The sequence below is a fragment of the Corvus moneduloides genome, chromosome 3, assembly GCF_009650955.1.
Source record: "Corvus moneduloides isolate bCorMon1 chromosome 3, bCorMon1.pri, whole genome shotgun sequence".
In the NCBI taxonomy this organism is placed as follows: Eukaryota; Metazoa; Chordata; class Aves; order Passeriformes; family Corvidae; genus Corvus; species Corvus moneduloides.
Window position 1 is genome coordinate 120,512,377 of NC_045478.1, and position 19,482 is coordinate 120,531,858.

At 42.2% G+C, this 19,482-nt stretch overlaps 1 protein-coding gene across 23 annotated transcripts in view; it reads left to right on the plus strand.

The window, feature by feature from the left end:
* Positions 1 to 19,482, plus strand: part of CCDC88A (coiled-coil domain containing 88A) — a 65,101-nt gene that overhangs the window by 37,541 nt on the left and 8,078 nt on the right. For 4 of the 23 annotated variants that reach the window (XM_032103798.1, XM_032103797.1, XM_032103816.1 and 1 more), the window contains 18 exons: positions 6 to 133; positions 2,982 to 3,123; positions 3,708 to 3,884; positions 4,392 to 4,553; positions 6,861 to 7,138; positions 7,326 to 7,469; positions 8,001 to 8,187; positions 8,552 to 8,697; positions 9,373 to 9,465; positions 9,658 to 9,872; positions 14,614 to 14,697; positions 15,254 to 15,286; positions 15,713 to 15,916; positions 16,204 to 16,275; positions 16,831 to 16,917; positions 17,047 to 17,103; positions 17,248 to 17,328; positions 18,709 to 18,974. In XM_032103798.1, coding sequence (XP_031959689.1) covers positions 6 to 133; positions 2,982 to 3,123; positions 3,708 to 3,884; positions 4,392 to 4,553; positions 6,861 to 7,138; positions 7,326 to 7,469; positions 8,001 to 8,187; positions 8,552 to 8,697; positions 9,373 to 9,465; positions 9,658 to 9,872; positions 14,614 to 14,697; positions 15,254 to 15,286; positions 15,713 to 15,916; positions 16,204 to 16,275; positions 16,831 to 16,917; positions 17,047 to 17,103; positions 17,248 to 17,328; positions 18,709 to 18,974 — 2,556 coding nt within the window. The remainder of the gene's footprint in view (positions 1 to 5; positions 134 to 2,981; positions 3,124 to 3,707; positions 3,885 to 4,391; positions 4,554 to 6,860; positions 7,139 to 7,325; positions 7,470 to 8,000; positions 8,188 to 8,551; positions 8,698 to 9,372; positions 9,466 to 9,657; positions 9,873 to 14,613; positions 14,698 to 15,253; positions 15,287 to 15,712; positions 15,917 to 16,203; positions 16,276 to 16,830; positions 16,918 to 17,046; positions 17,104 to 17,247; positions 17,329 to 18,708; positions 18,975 to 19,482) is intronic. The other 19 variants (XM_032103810.1, XM_032103821.1, XM_032103809.1 and 16 more) reach the window with 17 other exon arrangements.

The following is a 19,482-nucleotide window of genomic DNA, read 5'->3' on the forward strand; positions in this document are numbered from 1 at the left end:
GCAAGGACTTAGTGAATGAGAAATTGAAGACTCAACAGATGAACAATGATCTAGAAAAACTGGCCCACGAGCTTGAAAAAATTGGCTTGAACAAGGAGCGTCTCCTGCACGATGAGCAGAGCAGTGATGACAGGTGAGAATGGCAGGGCCTACCTGAGAGAGAGCACAAATGAGGGTCTTTTTTATTCATGAAGTGGTTTTGCAGACTGGTTCTGTGCATACTCTTAGATTTTTAAGGCACACTCGTAGACCCAAAATGGAACTTGATATTTTTGGAAATTAATTAGTTGATGTGCTGTCACATTCAGCTGACTGTGACAGTGACTTGCCGCTTTTTGTTGCTAAGAGACTCATTGAAGTATGTCAGGAGATACAGTTAATTATAATTAAAATGTTTTATGCTCTAGTCAGCAGCAGCAACAGTAGCGGTAAAAGATAATGAGCTCAAAGTGTTGGGTTTTTTTTTTCTTTTTTGACTGCCTGTCTGATACAAATGGTTTTTGTCACATAGTGATTACCTTAAACTGCCTCACTCTTTCCTTGCAATCATTTCCTTCTAGTTCTTCCTTCCTAAAGGAAGCTGCATTCCCACTTTCCCTGTCTGGGAAGTATCCAGTGCTCCAGTGTCTCCAGAACTTGGTGGTGGCTCCATCATTCCTCCACACCTGCCATTGGAAAGCAGCTGCTGCCCTGACATCTGTTTCCTCTGCTGTATTTTCCTCCTCTGTCTTATCCTGCAGGGATTTAGGGAAAATTGGTGGCAGGAGCAAAGCAGACTGGTGTGGGCTTCTAGCCAAGCTTTACTTCCCGGTGCTGTTCTGCTGTCATGATCTGTCATGAGTATGGAGATTGATTTTGGGGCTTTGTGTGTCCAAAGGAAACCAAGTAACACTTGGGGTTTGAATCCAGTTCCCCTTTCTTGCTGCCAGTGCTCTGTCATGGGGTGCTGCCAGAGTCCTGTGGGTGAATGTGTTACCTGCTCTTGGTTTCTGCTGGTGGCTTTCACCTGCATTTCTCAGCTCCCAGATGAGTTCAGGCAAAGTCCTCAGAACCTGGACTGGTTGGATTTCTTCTGATTTAAGCACTTCTGTGTCCCATACAGCACTTGATAAGCATTTGATATGTCCTTAGGTGAATATACCCAGCAAAAAACCACCAGTCCTTGATCCAAGGTGAAGCTTAAGCTTAGATGAAGCCCAAATGGAGCAACATTAATCAAGTTCTAGGTTAGAAGTGGTTGGGCTCTGCTGCTGGCTTGAGCTACTTCCCAAGCTGCGTGTAGAGCTGGAGGACCATGAAAGGGCAGTGGTTATTTTCCATGTGAAAACTTGGGTTGGTTTGAAATTTTGCTGTGCCAGTATCCTGCTTTTCCATTGTTCTCAGCTTCTTCATTCATCCCAAAGACACCTGGATTGCTTTCCTTACATAACAATGCATAGGTGAGGCAGTAGCAGTTCTTTAACCAGGCCTGTAAAGAGGGCGTTTTCATTATAGGCAAAATTACTCCTCAGTGTGGGCAAAATTACTTCTTTCATCTGTCTCTGTCATTTTGATGATGGAAATTAAAAATGTACTACTTTCCTCCTCCTGGCTGGAAAGAGCTGCTTGTGGTTTTTAATGAATGATCTTGGTAGCACTTCAGAGTGTTTTTATTGAGGTCTAAACTGGCCACGTTTTATGAGTTAACTTTGAAGTGTTTTCCATTTTCTCTTGCCTGCTATCCTTGGACAAACAGATTTATGGATTTTGACTCTCAATCCAAAGTAACCCAGCTTGCAGTTATGTTACAAAATTTGTACCATCTTTCATTGTTCAAAATGAAAGTGGATATTGGATCTCTGCTATTATTCTTTTCCCTCCTTTGTTTTCTATAGAATTGTGTAGCTTTTCAGTAGCAGGAATTAGTTGTAGCCAAGTCTGTACTTCAGCTCAAGAAGGTGAAATACTGTATATTCTGCTAGTCATAAGTTGCCTACTCTTCTGTAAATCTTTGGGAATTAGTTGTCATATCTTAGAATCTCAGATTCTCATCCTGCTGCATGATGCTACTGGACAGCTTTCTGCTTATTAATTCTCTTCCCGTTGATCTTCTGCTCCAGTTCCTGACTGGATCTGATGCCACTGTCCATTCAGGAGTCTCCTGCAGTTTATTCCCTTCACTAAACTGATGGATCCTTCAGCAGCCAGGATTAGAAAGGGGGATATTGGTTTGGTTTATTTTATCCAGCTGTGGGGCGGAGTGAGGTGTTCTCCAGATTCTGAGCCACACACAGGGACTGAACTGCTTAGAAGTGATTCATGATTTTGGTTTCAGTATTTCCCATAAAGGATGTGCAGTGCTAAATCAATACAGTTTAATCTGACCACTTCTCTCTCAAATTGACATTTTGGGGGGTTTTAGGTGCCCTGCAATATTGTGAATATGGTTAAAAATGGAAGCTTTGCACATCAAGGGTGGCAAGAGTCTTAAAATATCAGCAGCTGGGCTGAGTGAGCAATTTACACATTGATGCACCAAACGAGTGTGCACCTGCACAGTCCTGTGCTCCATCTCCTTCCCTGTCCTCCCCTTTGGAGCTGGCAGGAAATGGGAACTGATGAAAATCTTGCTCTCCAAACACTTCACATTCTGATTGAGTTCAGGTCCCCGCTGGATTCGCTGGAGTGGAGCCAGAAGGAGGAGTGCAGGCACCACTCACTAATGATGCAGAGAAGCTCAGCAGCCCCCTGGTGTGCCTGAACGGGCCGATTTCTGTGTCTGACATGTTTTAGAAGAATGAAGGAGTCAAAAATGGTTTTGACAACATCTTCTGGTTATTTTTGACATAGGACTTTCTGGGGATGCTGAGGTGTCTTCGTACTTTTGTCTACAGCACTCAGGGATTTTTGAATGTAGCTATGAGACTGTTCTAGAGCATTTTAGAATTTAAATACCTCGAATAGTTATTTGAAATACAGACTCTTTTTTTGTTGTTCGCCAGTAGGTACAAGCTTTTGGAGTCCAAATTAGAGTCCACGCTCAAGAAGTCTCTGGAAATAAAAGAAGAAAAAATTGCTGCTTTGGAGGCTCGTTTGGAAGAATCAACAAATCTAAACCAGCAGCTGCGTCAGGAACTGAAAACAGTAAGGAAAAGGACATTTTTCTGTAAGGTTAAATGACTCCTATATGAGCTGTTGTTACTTCTACACTTTTTGGGTAAGACAGCGAAAAATGGCCATCGTTCAGGTGCCAGAAAGCAGGACAAAGGTGTGAATGCTTTTAAGACTGTGTTGACATCGCTCAGTTGTTGAGTTTATTCGCTGGCCATGAAAACATCAACTGGATAAATCACCTGGAGTCGATTTGATTTGGGATGTCATTTCCAGTTAGGTTTTCTGGCCTACCTTGAACAGCCTGAGTAGATTGGTTAAAAAAGGAAATACAATCACCTTGCTTTAGAATTTTAGTATAACAGTTGGGGGATACAGTTGAAAGCACTGAAATCAAATAGAAAATAGAGGTCTCCTGTTTGTTGGGGTTAAACTGTCCATGTCCATAAATAATTTGTACCTCATCTCTCCAAATATGTACGAAAAACAGGTTTACAAATTCAGTAACAGCACTTCTGTTCTTTGAGAAGGGGCATGGTCAGGTGATTAATTAGTAAATTATGACATACAAAATGGAAAATTCTAAACCTAACTTAAGTTGTCCTAAATAATTCCAGGTGAAGAAGAACTATGAAGCTCTCAAGCAAAGACAAGAAGAGGAAAGGATGGTTCAGAATTCTCCTCCAAGAAGCGGAGAAGAAAATCAGTCTGTCAATAAGTGGGAGAAGGAAAATCAGGAGACTACTAGAGAATTATTGAAAGTCAAAGATAGATTAATCGAGGTGGAAAGGAATGTAAGATATATTTTAAATATTATTCTGGTGGTAACTATTTGTGGTGAGCTGTTCCAGTAATGCAAATGAGGGTGCTGTTGAGACACTTTAATTTATCACCTCGTTTCCATCCCAGGCAGAATCTGAATTAAATACTGTGCATGTAGCAGCTGGATTCTGCTCTGTGGGATGCCATAAAGCACTTGACAGGCATTTAAAAAGGAAATGCGAAAACATGAATTTGCCCTTTTGAATCCACAGCTCTCTCTCAAATCCCTGTTCTATAATCCCTGTTTACATGAGTCCTGGAGGTTTCTCTCCTGTTTCTCCATAGGTGCAATATCCATTACCTGTTTTTCCAGTGATAAATCCCCCCAAAGGTTGTTACTTTGTTCTGCAGTTTTATCCCACCCTGTAAATCTCTGCACAGTCCTGCTGCTTTGTATGGCCTGGAAAACACTTCTGTTTTATCATGGAGTTCCTGGAGCAGCTGTGAACTGAGGTTTTGTGTGGTTTTAAACCCCCCAGAACGCAACGCTGCAGGCGGAGAAGCAGGCGCTGAAAACGCAGCTCAAGCAGCTCGAGACACAGAACAACAACCTGCAGGCCCAGATCCTGGCCCTGCAGAGACAGACTGTGTCCCTGCAGGAGCAAAACACAACTCTGCAAACTCAGAATGCCAAGCTGCAGGTAATGCTTCCTTAGTTTGCTTTCAAAAATAAAATTAAAGGGTTTTTTTCCAAAGGAAAACTTAAAATACATCTTCATCGTTGGCTTTAAAATCCCATTTTGCTTCCTGGAGAGACATGGGAAAGAAGGTGATGTGAAAATAATCTGCACTCAGCAATCAAGTAATGGTTTGTTTGCTGATGGAAAATTACATTTTTAGAAATTGGTTTAAATCCTTTGTCCAGTGTAAAATCTTGATTTTATACTTAGAAGTAGAGTAGATTCTCTTATCCAGCATTCCAAGATTACTTGGGTCTTTTACTGTATTTATACATGTAAATTAGGTCAAGGAAGTAGTGTGTGCAGCCATATTCTAGTAAATTTTATCTATTTTTTATAAATATCTAAAAAGAAAAGTAAAGCCATACCTAAAAGGAAAATCAAGATACTTAAATACACAAGATTTTAAAAAAACGAAAGGAAGTGGAAAGCTACATAAATATGTGAAGACATGAATTTAGATAATTGAGAGGCAGAGTGTCTTGCAGCTCTTCTGGCCAAAATTCAGGTGTTGTCCTTATATTTTACAGGGTTATTAAATATGTATCTTTTTCTTTAAAAACGAAATATTCTTGTCAATGGATTTAATGCTTTTTGGAGTTCCAAGAATCAAAACTCCTTCAAGGGGGAATAAAAACCCCACAATGCAGCAGAAATAGTAAAGAGTGTCAGAAAGGATGGAGGGTTGATGGAAATCCGAGTGTCAAGGACTGTTTAAATGAAACAAGTAATGCATTTGGTGGATGCCTGGAGTCTCCTCCTGGCTCTTCCTGAAAAGCAGAACATTGTTGTTCCACGGATGCACTTTCTGCTGCCAAGCTGAAATGTCAGTAGTGCACAGCACTCCTGATAAAACAGGACATTGGTGCACACCCTGTGCCTCCTCTGGTTGTTAAAAACCAGTGGATATGACATGGAAATAGCCTTTTTAACCAGATGAGAGTGGATTGCTGGGATTCAGAGCTCTCTGAGTACTCTTGTAATTCCATTCATTAAAAAACAGAGGAATATCTCTGTAGTTCCTTTTTTGCCTAATGCCCAGCAGCACAGGCCTTTCCTCTCTGGCAAGACAGTTCTCCATGAGCTGTAAATCCAAGTGGAAGTTGAAATATGTTCAGGAAAATCAAGAGCGATGAACTGTTGGCTAAATCTGAAGCGCAGACTAAGCTGCTCTACCTAGACTGTGCCAAAACTGTTCCTGGGCAACTAATTCTTCTCTTCCTCCTGATAGCCATAAGGAGCAGCCAGAGGAAAGGATGTCTGAAAGGGTAACTGGGAATTCTGACCTAACCAAACTCAGGATTCAGCCTGGGAAGTTTCCCAGCACACCCATGCCATCAGACATGACTTCATTTCCAGTGAAAGGTTCAGCTTTCTCATGTGTAACAAAGAGCGCTGCAGTTCCAGCAGGAAGGGATTTGTTCCCTGGTAACAGCAGGAACTGGAGTGAGAGATGGAATTTTCTTTCCTTAATAGATATCCCGAGGGTATTAGAAGCCTCTGTAGTTTGTGGTTTTCATCTCTTGAACAGGAAAGAGAAGGATACTGGTACAGGTCAGGTGACAAGCACCAATTCTTAAGGATATCCAAGGATTCAATTTGGTAATCTCTCCAGAGGCACAAAAAGTGAAGTTGTTGGTTGTTTGGGGCTTTTTAAAATTGTCTAATGGTGAAGGCTTTGGTGTACTAATACACATTAATACTGTTCTGAGATAGTTGTTGGAGAACTGGTGCTGTTCCACGAAGAGCACAGAACAGAACATGCGTAGTTCCTTCCAGGTGCTATTACATATCTCCCTCTCTGTGTTAAATGGATGTTCCTGTTGGAACTCTCATTGTAAAGGAATGTGTGGATACCATGAAGATTTTATGGTGACAACACAGAATTTTTAAAAATAGAGATCTCCATGCCAGTGTGAAAGTTCCTTTTATTTTAGTCATGTCACAGATTTTGCTTTTATTAGCATCACTGGGGATCCATTTCTCCAAGGTATCTTGATGCTAGAGGAGAGTGGCCCTGTCAGCAAGATAACACTTTAACAGATGTTGAAAGGTAAATAATGGTTTGATCCATCCCTGTCAATTTAATCACACGCTTCAATGCTTTCTGCTAAAAAATTCTCGTGGAACGTTTTGAATTGGAGCTGTCTCCTGGGATATAAGAAAAAGTTGTCAATGGAACAACCAGAAGGTCGTGAAGGGTTCAACCCAAGAAATCTTCAAATGGGAGATAAAATAACCCGGGCTGTGCAATGTTCCTGGCTGCAGGTTGAGAATTCCACGCTGAATTCCCAGAGCACCTCGCTGATGAACCAGAACGCGCAGCTGCTGATCCAGCAGTCGGCCCTGGAGAACGAGAACGAGTGCGTGCTGAAGGAGCGCGAGGACCTCAAGGGGCTCTACGAGGCCCTGCTCAAGGACCACGAGCGCCTGGAGCAGCTGCACGAGCGCCAGGCAGCCGAGTACGAGTCCCTCATCGCCAAGCACGGCAGCCTCAAGTCTGCTCACAAAAACCTGGAGGTGGAGCACAAGGACTTGGAGGATAGGTAAATACTCAGGGAAGTGAGTCTGCCCTTCAGCAAAAGCTGCTGTCTAATGAAATGACAGAATGAATAAAATCAGCATCACTTAATCACTAAGATTTAAAACTTTGACAGAGGCCATTTCATCAAAATTCCTTTTTTTTTTTTGTCATTCCACAAAAACGAGTGTAAGTACTGTCTTCCTCTGCAGGTACAATCAACTGCTGAAACAGAAGGTGCAGCTGGAAGAACTGGAGAAAGTTCTCAAGACAGAGCAGGACAAAATGCTGCAGCAAAGTGAGAAACATGAAACTGTGGCAGCAGAATATAAAAAGCTTCGGGATGAAAATGAAAGGTAAAGAGAACTCTGGCACCTGAGCACCTGCCAGCGCAGCCTGACCAAGTGCTGTGTTCCTTCACATTTCTTAACATCTAATGCTGCTATTCCAAATACCCGTGATCCCACAAAAATAATCATTATATCCTGAGGGGACATATGGGACAAAAGGACATGGCAGGGCCCAGGAGGGACAAATAGGGAATGGGTATTTGTAGCCTCCATGATTGCCAAAGTTTGGGCCATTCCTATTTTGTGTTGTCAAGAAATCCTGGCTGTTTTGTAAGATTCTTTTGTTCTGAAAAGTGGCATCTTAAAACTAGTTATGATGTAGAGATACTCCTTTGTATTTAAATATACAGAGAACAGTGCTTGGCTCAAAGGCCAGTTTCCTTCTCAAAGGAAAATGAGGCTGGGATAACTTACAGGATGTGATAGTAAGGAATTTGTATATGTATTTCATGGAGTAGTTGGAAATGTCCTGTTTCAGAGGGAGTGTGGGTAAGAAACTCATTTCCAGCACTCTCTGATGGTGTCTTTGCATCCCAGGCTCACTCACACGTACAGTCAGCTCCTGAGGGAAAATGAAGTACTCCAGACTGACCACAAGAATCTGAAAACATTATTGAACAATTCCAAACTGGAACAAACACGGTTGGAAGCCGAGTTTTCCAAACTCAAAGAACAGTACCAGCAACTGGATATTACATCAACAAAACTAAATAATCAGTGTGAGGTATGTGGGGATTCTGCTGTTTGTCATGGCTGGATCATAGGAATATTTATATCACTGTATTTATAGGTTTATAAAATCATATGAAGAGCTGGAGAATCAGTTTACAGATAATGAAGTGGATCCAGAGGCTAATTAATTTGCCTGCTCTACAGGCAATACAAAATTTCAGGCTCATATTAGGGAAACCGGTTTAAATTATTTAAAGCATCAAAGAGGCTTTTATCAATTGATTTGTGATTTAATTTTGGGTTTGATTTGATTCTCTGAATCCCTCTGTAGACCTAAATTTTCTTGATAATCTCATTATCTGTATGTAAAATACACTCACACATAAGTGCATGGGCAATTTAACCTGTTTTAACAGCTGCTCAGCCAGCTTAAAGGAAACCTGGAGGAGGAGAACAGACACCTGCTGGATCAAATCCAAACTTTAATGCTGCAGAACAGAACACTACTGGAGCAAAACATGGAAAGCAAGGATCTCTTCCATGTGGAGCAAAGGCAATACATGTGAGTTGTGAGAACAATGGAATCACTGTGATGAGGGCAATTAGGACCCCAATACTTGTATTTTTAAACAAAGCTGTTATATACAGAATCTAACACGTGCTGCTTCTGAATTGTTTCTTTTTAAAATAAGAATTCCAGTAACAAATGTAAAGCAGATAATTCAGTATCAACATTATATTTGTAGTTGTAAAGGATCAGTACAACTGTGTTCATTATTGATGATGCAAATAAGGAATAAAAACGATATTTATTCCTCATTCTACTACTGGCAAAGTTTAGATTTGTAATCACTGTATTTGTAGGTTCATACATTCATACATGAATCTACATCAATTGAAGATTAATTTGTAGATTTGTAATCTGAATTTCTTTAGTGGACTCGAGAGAAGGGAAGAGAAAATGTGCTTGTCTAAATGATAGAGCACTTTATTTTAAAAGGAGAAATATGTAATAAAGGCAAATGGAATTTTTTTCAATTTTATATCATGAAGTTAAGCCTAAGGCTGATTGATTGTTTGCTGTATCTCTTGTTTTTTTCAATAAGAAACACGTGCTGTGTAAGAATTCCTCACAAAAGGTGACAATTTTCAGATAACAGATTCCCAGAGGAACGTGTTGCCCACGCATCGTGTATACGTTTTTGAGGCATAAATTATCATTAATTTCTGTTTGCAGTGACAAACTAAATGAATTGAGGCGCCAGAAGGAGAAACTGGAGGAGAAGATAATGGATCAGTATAAATTTTATGAGCCATCTCCACCACGAAGGTACTGATGAACATGATGTAAAAAAGCTCTAAAGCATGACAGACGTGTTCTGTTCTGTTCCCACTGAACATCGAGATTCTGTGACATTCATGGGATCAGAATCACGTCTGTGTCTTGCATAAAAATTAGGAGAATCTGCAGGCCTAACAGTGTGTTATAAATGCAGTGAATGTGCTGTGTTATTGGTGACAGAAGGGGCAACTGGATCACCCTGAAGATGAGGAAGCTGATCAAGTCCAAGAAGGACGGGAACCGCGAGCGCCTCAAGTCAGTGACGCTGACGCCCACGCGCTCCGAGTCCAGCGAGGGATTCCTGCAGCTGCCCCACCAGGACAGCCAGGACAGCTCCTCCGTGGGCTCCAACTCCCTGGAGGACGGGCAGACCCTGGGCACCAAAAAGAGTAGTAGTGAGTACTGCAAACCACTTCATTCCGTGACTAAACCTTGGCTAAATGTTGGAAAAGACTGCGTATTCTGGAGGATTTGTAAAGATCATTTTTAAGTCTGTAGGAATGAAGCCTGGATTAATTTATTAAGGACAGAACTTGTTGCAAACTCCCTGAAGTGTTTGGGCAGAACTAGTTTTGAGCATTTCTGTATCTCACAATGTAAATGTTAAAGTACACTCACAGTGCCTGGGTAAGATGAAGCAGGCACTGGTACTGGGTCAGATGAGCAGGATTTGGGATAGAATGTCAGATGTCATCTCTAGGACCCTTTTTGTTTCTCCCTCTTGTCCCAGCATGACTCTTTCCCCTTGTCTTGGAAGTGTTTTCCAAGCTGTGGCTGTGCTAACATCCTTGAGTTGCTAAAAACACCTTCTGTCTGAAGGTGTTCCCCCAGCATCTCACAAAAGCAGCGATGAAATTTGGATATGCAACAAGAAGTGTTAATGCAGAGACACAACCTGTTAAAAAGATGGGAATTGCTACTGATCCTGAAATTGGAGTGAAGTAGCTGAGAGGGAGAATGAGGACTTACAAAAGTGTGATTAGATGGAATATTCCAGGCACAATTTGCTGACCTTGAAAGATCTGATACCCATCCCATTAGGGTGCCCATGATATATAAGGCCAGATTCCGTTTATTATTATTTATTACCTATGGTTTTTGTTCTCCGCTCTTGGCATGAATCATTAACTGCCCAGTTTCTCACAACTTGAGAGATAATTACAGCCAAGTTATCAGGATGTAATGGTTCTATTTAATAACTGTGCACCAAAAGCATTTTGGCTGTGCATGTAAAAGCATCAGAATCCATGTGCATTAACAGTCACTTCCGATCTTTGCACTACTACTTCTAAATTTAATGTATGGGGTTTTAAAAGACAGCAGGTCTGGGGTTTGTGCCAGCTGTGAATTATTGCAGCCACTATGATGTGGTATTTTTTCTTCTGTGCTTCTTGCAGAAGCTTAGTCAAAGTTAAAAACATCCAAAAATGCTATTTCAGGGAAAGTTAAAATCAGATGTGTAATTTTTAATAACTGAAGAAAATAGTTCAAGGGTACATTTTAGCACTTTTGTTACTAACTTCTTCTCCCTTTGGGGAGCTCAGCCTTTTCCAGTGTAAGCTTCAAAACAGGTACTTTTAAACTTTTTTAAAAAGCAGCTGTTGCTTTTACATCCAAACCGTGAGTGGTGTGGAATTGGGGAGTGACTGAAGCTGTCCTGGATGTGTGTCAGTGGGAACTGAGAGTGTGCACGCTGTGGTTCAGCCCATCTGCATCTGTGTCAGCAATGTCATGTTCTGGAAGGGCTTTTCTGTGACAGTTTTCTTTGCATGATCCTTGGGACCTTGTAGTGTGCAGTTACCCTCCTGGGGAGCCACGGCTGCAGTTATGGTGGCTGAGCCTCAAAAGAGGTTTGAAGCTGTTCAGACCTCATTAATTTTCTACTCCATGGACCTTGTTCATGTTCCTCTTAATCCCAGTGTATTTATCCACAAACTGGAAGGGCTGATCTAATTCCGGATCCTAACCTTCCTCCAGCACACATGTCGCCATGGAAACCACAGTTTTGGAGAGAATTCGGATGCATTTTGTGCCAACTCAGCTCTGACAGTCTCTGAGACAGCGATCTTGAGACAGTTTGTGCCTCACAAAGCAAAGAGAGTATCTCAGTATGACAAGTGCTGGTGATGGTGCACATTTTGCAGTCTATTTCTTCTGCTCCTAGAGTGACCGTAAATCCTAAATCCCGGGATCTGGGGTCCTTTCTTTTCCGTGGGAAGCAGTTTGGCAGTAGCAGCTTCCACTGAAGGAGCTACAGGAGGGAGCAAATGTGTGAGTGCCCCCTGTCTGTGCCAGCGCTCAGGTGTTGGAGCTCTCCGTGCTGGCTGCAGGCAGCTCTGCCTCCGGAGGAGTTCTGTGCCACCCTGATCTCCGGCATCTGGGAAAGGAGCTGGTTCCACCGGGAACTGCCGAGGTGAAATGTCCTGTGTGTCCTTGAGGAGGCAGGAGAAGGTAGCTCACCTTCCCTGGCACAAACCAGCGATGTTCTGAGCTGGAGGACTGAGTGTCTGACATAGAGATCTCCAGGATAGACAGGGCTCACACCCCACATTCCCTGTCAGAGATACTGATTCCAAAAGTATTTGCTGTGTGTGACATCTGTAGTTTTTCCTCTTCTGTGGGTGGTGATGGAGGTTGTGTTTTCCCAACACAGGCCACTTTCTCATGCAAATGTTTCCAAGAGAGCTGTTACCTCCCTGGGAAAGGTGATCTTGGCACAAAAATCAGGTTACCCTGTTCTCAGAGAACACCACCCGAGGTCTCACAGTGCGGCCAGAGCCTGTGTGTGATCCCTCTGGGAAGGAGGGGGTGCCTGGAGGGCTGTTGCTGTCCCAGCAGAGGCTAATCCTGCAGGAAGTGTGTGTTCCTGACTGCAGGGTTTCACCTTGGCTTTTCATACCTGCTGGCAGTACAGCCTCCTTCTTCCCAGGTACTGCCCACAAATTATTACTGATCACCCCTAATGATCAGGTGAGTGCCATGGATCTGACACCTGCTATGTGCAGAGCTTTTCCAGAGAAAACCCAAGGCAGGCAGAGGGGATTTTTGTTCTCTGTGGAAAAATACAGATACTCTTTGCTGACTTCCACTTGAGCCATTTCAGGGGATTAACAACTTCCCAAGGAATTAGGGCTGTTAGTAAACTGTCACCTCTGCTAGGAACACCAGTAGCAGGCATGCCATGTCACAGAGGGAATAAAAGAAGTATTCTGGGCTCCATTTTCCAGTACCAAGGCATTTTAAAGATTCCTGTCTCGTATTTTCTTCTGTGCCTGAACAAAACAATGTCAGGATTTTAGTACAGAATTCCCCAGAGGATTTCAGGCAAGCAGGAGAGTTAAAAAATGGAACGTTTCCTGCTTAGTTGAGGAATTCTGCAATAGTCATCATTCATTCTCAGCTCAGAAAGCAAGAATGTGTTCATGGAATACTGAAAAGAGAAAGAATAGTTAATTGCTGCAGTAGCTCTTCCATCCCAGTATTAATTACTATTTCTTGAGGTGAATTCTGTGCAGACATCACTGACACGGTTTCCCCTCCAAGCATTTTGCCTTGTTGATGCAGGATTTCCAGGCCATCAGTGGTTGCAGGGGAGTTTCCTGGTGGGCACAGTTGCTGAGAGCCATACATCAGCCCTTTTGGAGGTGGTCTGTGTTAATGGACAGGAAGGACAGCTGACTCAAATGGTTCTTGAGCCATCCTCTGGTTACTTTTTCATAAGATAAAGGCGTTTTTGGTTAAGAGGGATCAGTTATCTTCCGTAAAAAGGATTACAGAGGGATGAGTTATTTTGTCTGTAGAGGATTATAGAAGTTAGAGAAGAATTTTTTTTCTGTGTTGTCTTGCTGAGAGAAAGTAATAGACCAGAATGACCTCTTGGTCAGATTGGTTTGAGAACCTGTTCCTGTGGGTGCAGACACGGGAAGAGCTGATGGAGAGGGAGGAATATGGAATATTTCAGTGCCAGGGTAGCTCATGTGCACTTGTAAATGGTATATATGATATATATGCACTGCTCTGTAAACAGAGCTGCTGTGTGCCAGGCTGGGGGAGCAGGGCACACCTCCCAAAAGGGGCTGCAGAGACAAACCAGGCAGAGCGTGGTCTCACTGACCTCTGCATGAACCAGAGCTGCTGCTGTCTCTGCAGAAATCACCACTTTGGGGAATTCCATCCTGTGTCCCCTTTTGGATCTTTACGTGGTGGCTCCTGTGCCTGGCATCAGCCCCCTAACTTACCCAAGGCAGGTCAGCAGCTCCTAATGCAGAGTTCCTGACTCCAAGGACAAGATTAACTCGTGACTTCCCCCTCCTCCCTCTTTTAATACTATTTGTAATTTTAACTCTGTAATTCTCCTGGTAGAATTTAACTCGGTTTTCCTTGGGCCCTCCCAAAACGTTACAGTAACACTCACATTTGAAAATTTTTGCTGGGTTTTTTTTTTTCCTTTGGTATTTTTTCAGCTAAAAAATTTGCACATTTGAGGCGGATTGATTTGAATTTAGATTGATTTTTACCAAAATACTACCCACAAACTACATTGATCAAAAGGCCTATGCAGGTTTCCTTTGAGACAGTAGATGACCAAAGTTATTACTGAGCACAAAATGGAAGAACTGAAGACTAATAATAGACTGTGTCCTCTTAGATGTGCAGGCAAAGCATTATAGAAGTTATTAGCCCCCAAAAATAATGATGTGAACATATTTTAACATAGAAATTGTCCTTAGAGTTGCTTTCATTTTCAGCTTTTTTTGTTTCACATTTTTTGTAATGTTCAAAAAAAGTTATTTTTCACAGTAAAAATTACATAGTGGTCAATTTCTGTAATCACCTGCAAAGAAGTTACATTTACTTTTTTAAGAGCTTCAAACTGTATTACCCTCTGCACTGTAATCTTCAGTGCATTTCTGAGTTACCTGTGGAAGTCTTCCTAGTGCAGTTTTCCTATTTCAGTGTAGCTTTCATATTTCATTATCACCCAGAAGCAGGAGAATGATAGCTTTTAGCATAGCATAGCTTAAACTCAGACATTCATTTCTGTCCTTAGTTTCAACATTTAACTTCCATCTGTTCTTCTCCCTTTTTTTCTTTCATTTCCCTGTTTCCGTTTTTCCTCATGCTATGACATAAAAGTGGGTGCACTGAAAAGACTGCCCTTTTTGAGGAACAGACCGAAGGAAAAAGACAAAATGAAGGCCTTCTACCGTCGCTCCATGTGTAAGACTTTATGACAGTTCAGCTTCTTCTCGATGGCTACACTGGCTTCCGTTACTAATTTTTCACTAACCTCTCCCTGGACTGCGCTCTATTTTTCCTCCTCTTTTGCAATGTGCAAGTCCTGCTACGGTACAAGGAGCTGGAGCTTTTTCTTTTTACCTCCCACTCCCCCCCCCTTTTTTTTTTAAACTTTGGCACTGAATACTTTATATCTGTGCAGCTGTGCACACAGACATAGCCACACGTTCCCGTGCACATGCATATAATCTATTCAGTGCAGTGTGACTGCATATATTTGTATACATAGATGTCTATATACACATGGCCCCATGTGTATATAAATTTACAGTGCACTGTGTTAACGGAAATAGTTTTAAATGACATGTTTCATAAGCCTTTTGTTAAGAAGTCACTGTAATTTTTTTTTTTGTTTAAAGCAAGTGTAGGAGATTGTGCAAGGCTCTCTGGTGGTCTGTCACTCTGCGAGTGTTCATCAGTTCTCGTTGCCAAAATGTTGCATTGATTTCTTTTGTTTCGTTTTATTTTCTAATGAGAGGTGGACAGTTTTCTCGAGTTTGGGGAAGTGAAGGTGAATATCATCAGATGTGGTATTTTTCAGATCCTCTCTCTGTTGCTCTGTAACCCCAGTGTGCCTGCAGTAACCTGCACTGTACAAGGATCCCGTGTCAGCGCTGGCACTCCGTTGTATGAGCACCTGTGCCCGTTTTGTCCCTGCTCATCCCATTTTCTCATGGCAAGCAGCTGTCAGAGCCTCTAACAGCACCTGGCGCATGGCGACCCCCTGACAAGCCTGTTTGAGCACCTCCCTGGGCTGCAGGAGCCTGAGCCCCCTCCCTCCCGCCGAGCCGGTTGCATGCGGTGCCGGGGTGTGGTTTGCTCCTGCCGGCTGCGGGCGCTTTAATGCTTAGAAAACTGTCCGACCTTTGCAATGCAGATTAAGAACCGGAGCGGGTACATTGCCCACGCTGATCATTTGCTTTCATTTGCATCCCAGCCATGAATGACCTGGTGCAGTCCATGGTCCTGGCAGGAGGACAATGGACAGGTAGTTCTGAGCATCTGGAGGGTCCTGATGATATATCCACGGGTAAAAGGAGGAAGGAATTGGGAGCTATGGCCTTCTCTACTACAGCTATCAACTTTGCCACTGTCAACTCCTCCACAGGCTTCAGATCCAAGCAGTTGCTAAATAATAAAGGTATAGGTAGAAGCTTTTTGCACCATGATGTGATTATGTAAATATTGGTTTTACTTATGTTTTACGTTTTTCAATCTTAATAACTGAATTGCAGTGCTAAGATAATGAACTGGTTTAATAACTGCAGTTATAAAATGTTCCAAGGTTTTTCCTACAGAATGTTTCCTAAGTAAAAATGGATTGCTTTGAAAAATATTTTAATTTTTACCATTTTACCAATGATAAGTACTTTAATAATCTTTCCATTTTATTTTATTTTACATCTTCCTTTATGTCTCTGTGTGTAGATACTACATCCTTTGAAGATGTAAGTCCACAAGGTATTAGTGATGATTCTAGTACAGGATCGAGAGTTCATGGTAAGATGTGAGCTTTAATTAAATGAATTAAGGGTATATGATGTGAATGTTAATGAATTTGTGAGAATACAGTGAATGGCATCATTGCAATGAGCATGCTCTCTCTGATTTTCATATCTCTCAAATGTATTGTATCATTTCTTCAGACTCTTCTTTTCTCTCTTAACTACTACATCAGACAGATGTTCTGTATCTCTGGTAGAAAGTATTTGTGAAGTGCATCTGAACAGGATCAAAACATTTTCCCTTTTACTGGGAAAATGTTTTAACTTCCATTGGGAGTTAATAGTAAATAAAGGAAGTTAGCATTTCAATCCTAAAATATCGAGTCCAAATCTGGCCTGAGTTTTCAATGTTTATTGTTCAGTGAAGCCCAAATTTGCCATGTGCTGTAGTTTATAAAATCATTACAAGTTCCTTCAAGCAAAGCTTTGGAGTGAAAAATAGGCTATTATTAGAAGTGAAGTTTTAACTGTACTATAAACATTTACAATGAGGACAAGCAGCAAACATTTTGGAGGCTACTAACAGTGCATTTCCCTTGTATTGGCTTAGGAGTACAGGACTTTATCTGTGCAGATGCTCTTGCTCCTCCTGTCCATGGCATTCCAGCCCTGTGCAGGGTTCCCTGTCAGATCTGTTGTAAGTGACCTGACCACAGCTGCCCCTGCATGCCCCTGTCTGAGCCCTGCTTTCCCACTGACCACTCAGTTTCAATTCTAAACTACACTCTTTCTCTTTTCCTCTCCTCTGTACCTTGCTATCCTGTAGTGCCCTTTTCCAAAGTGTCCTCTTGGACTGCCTGGAAATTCCTTCGCTTTCTGATCTGTAAGAAACCACTTTGTTCCCATGGGCATGTTCAGCCTGGGAGGTCGTGCATGATCCTCTGAACATTCTGTGAGCAGAATGTGAAGGTGCCGTGTCCTCTGCTAAAATGTTGCTCATCACGGTGTCTCCTAATTTTCCATTCAGCTTCCAGACCAGCCAGCCTTGATAGTGGCAGGACATCCACTAGCAATAGCAATAACAATGCTTCACTCCATGAAGTCAAAGGTATGCTGGGGGTGAATTCGCATCCGTGCTTCATTTCCGTTCTTTTCTCTGTAAGATCATTTGTAGAGGTTCAAAAACCCCCACAACCAAAAACTTCCCACTGCACAGCACAGCATGTGCTTCCTCAAGCGTTTCACAGCCTTCATTCCCCAGATTAGGAGCGCAGGTATTTTATGCTTTAATAAATACTAAAAGGGTGGTGTTAGTTTTTAAGTTACCAACTATTTTAAACCAAACCTAACCCAGATAACATTGTTACAAAATAAGAATTCCCCCCCAAATTACTTTAAAAGCTTTTTAGGATGAGAAGTTGCTCTTTTTTTTTTTCTCCAAGCATCCTCTTGCACTGCACTGCTGCTGTGAGCTGTGTGCTGCACCACTGCACAAAATGGCACGCGTGATTCATGCCAGAAACCTTTATATTTTGGTTTTAATAGATTAATAATATCCCTGGGTTTATCAGTATTGTCTAAATTTGATGTATTAAGAACCCTGGTACATTTTTGTGTCTCATGGCTTTTTTAGCTGCAGACTGCTGTACAGACTAGACTAGGGCACTGCCAGCTCAAGACTTCATTTAATATTCATGGCTTGCATCTATTAAATGGTGCCTGTCTGGAAATTTAGGAATGAATGCTAGCTGAATATTTCTAATAGTTTATTTTAGATCTGTTTGATTACTCCCTTCTGTAAAAGATTCCTTGAGGTCCTCCTTGCCCCAGTGTCTCTACAGGATTAGGCGTTTCCATTGTAAACAACTTATCTTTGTTCAGACTTAAATTCATTTCTTAGGAGTAACACAAAGTTGGAAATACTTGATTATCCATCAGTGATTTTTAAGCAATTCATAGTTACTGACTATTTACAGATAAAATGAACTGGTGTCGTGGAATTCATTTTGCATCTAATACCATGTGCTTCCTTCAGGTCCCAGTTGTAACAAACTAGGAGTAACAGCAGGAATTGTTGGAGAAGCAGCATTCTTGAGTAGTTCTTGTTGGAGAAAATATTTTCTTTCCACTCAATCCTTTGCATTTCCTTTAACATTTAATTACCCTGTGCCTCTCAGTGATGCTGAACAAGAGTGGAGGTGTCTCTTTAGCCTCTTGGAATATAACATTATGCAGGTGGAGGCCCACATTACAAGTGAAAGGTAGTTCTTAGTCAAAAAATCATGCATTGTTTGAGGACCTGCAAAAGGTAAGTCAGGGGAGTGCAATTTTACGGAGTAAAAAATGACAACTGGACTTTTTTTTAGTCTTTTAAATAGAATGAATGTTAACTGAATCTGGTAACATTCCAGATTTGAGTGGGATTATACAGGTTTACAGCTTTTTTGGTGTATTTCTAATGGACGTACTTAATGCCTTCCCCCCAAAGCAGGTGCAGTGAACAGCCAGAGCAGGCCCCAGAGCCACAGCAGTGGGGAGTTCAGCCTGCTCCACGAGCACGAGGCCTGGTCCAGCAGCAGCAGCAGCCCCATCCAGTACCTGAGGGGGCACACCAGGTCTAGCCCTGTGCTCCAGCACAGGATGCCCGAGACGCCGGAGAGTCGTGGGAAACAGACCAAAATGGGCTCCCCTGGAAGTGAAGTTGTCACCCTGCAGCAGTTCCTGGAAGAAAGCAACAAGAGTAACTCCAGTGAGGTCAGTTCAGAGAGTGTTAAACTGCGTAGTGTGCCATCGGTGGGCTCAGAATTAATGCAAGGATCAGTGAGTGGAATTTCTTAAAGGCTTGTTGGAGCTGTTGTCACACCTGCATTGAGAGGTCACAGGCACTGTCTCCTGATGCACTGTCCGGTTCCACCAGCAGGAAATTTGTGGAATTTTGCAGCTTGACCCTCTGTGGTCCCTGGGTTGGGTAGGAAAGTCGACCTGTACTGACAAAGCTGTCCAGTGTCCGGTGCGTGGGACACCAGGGCTTGGAGTGGGTTCACCCTTCTTCTTCCAGTGCAGCAGCAGCTGTTGTCACATCTGTCCTGCATCAACAAGAAGGAAGATGTTTCACTTCATTCCCTGAGGAGATTCTTGTCTGCTTCAGTTTCATCTTCTTAACATACTGGGAACCTAAAAGTGACCTTGGAGCTTAATGAAATCTGAGAGGAGTAAGACAAAGGGAATGTTTCTGTAAATCAGTGGCAGTGCCTTAGAAGCT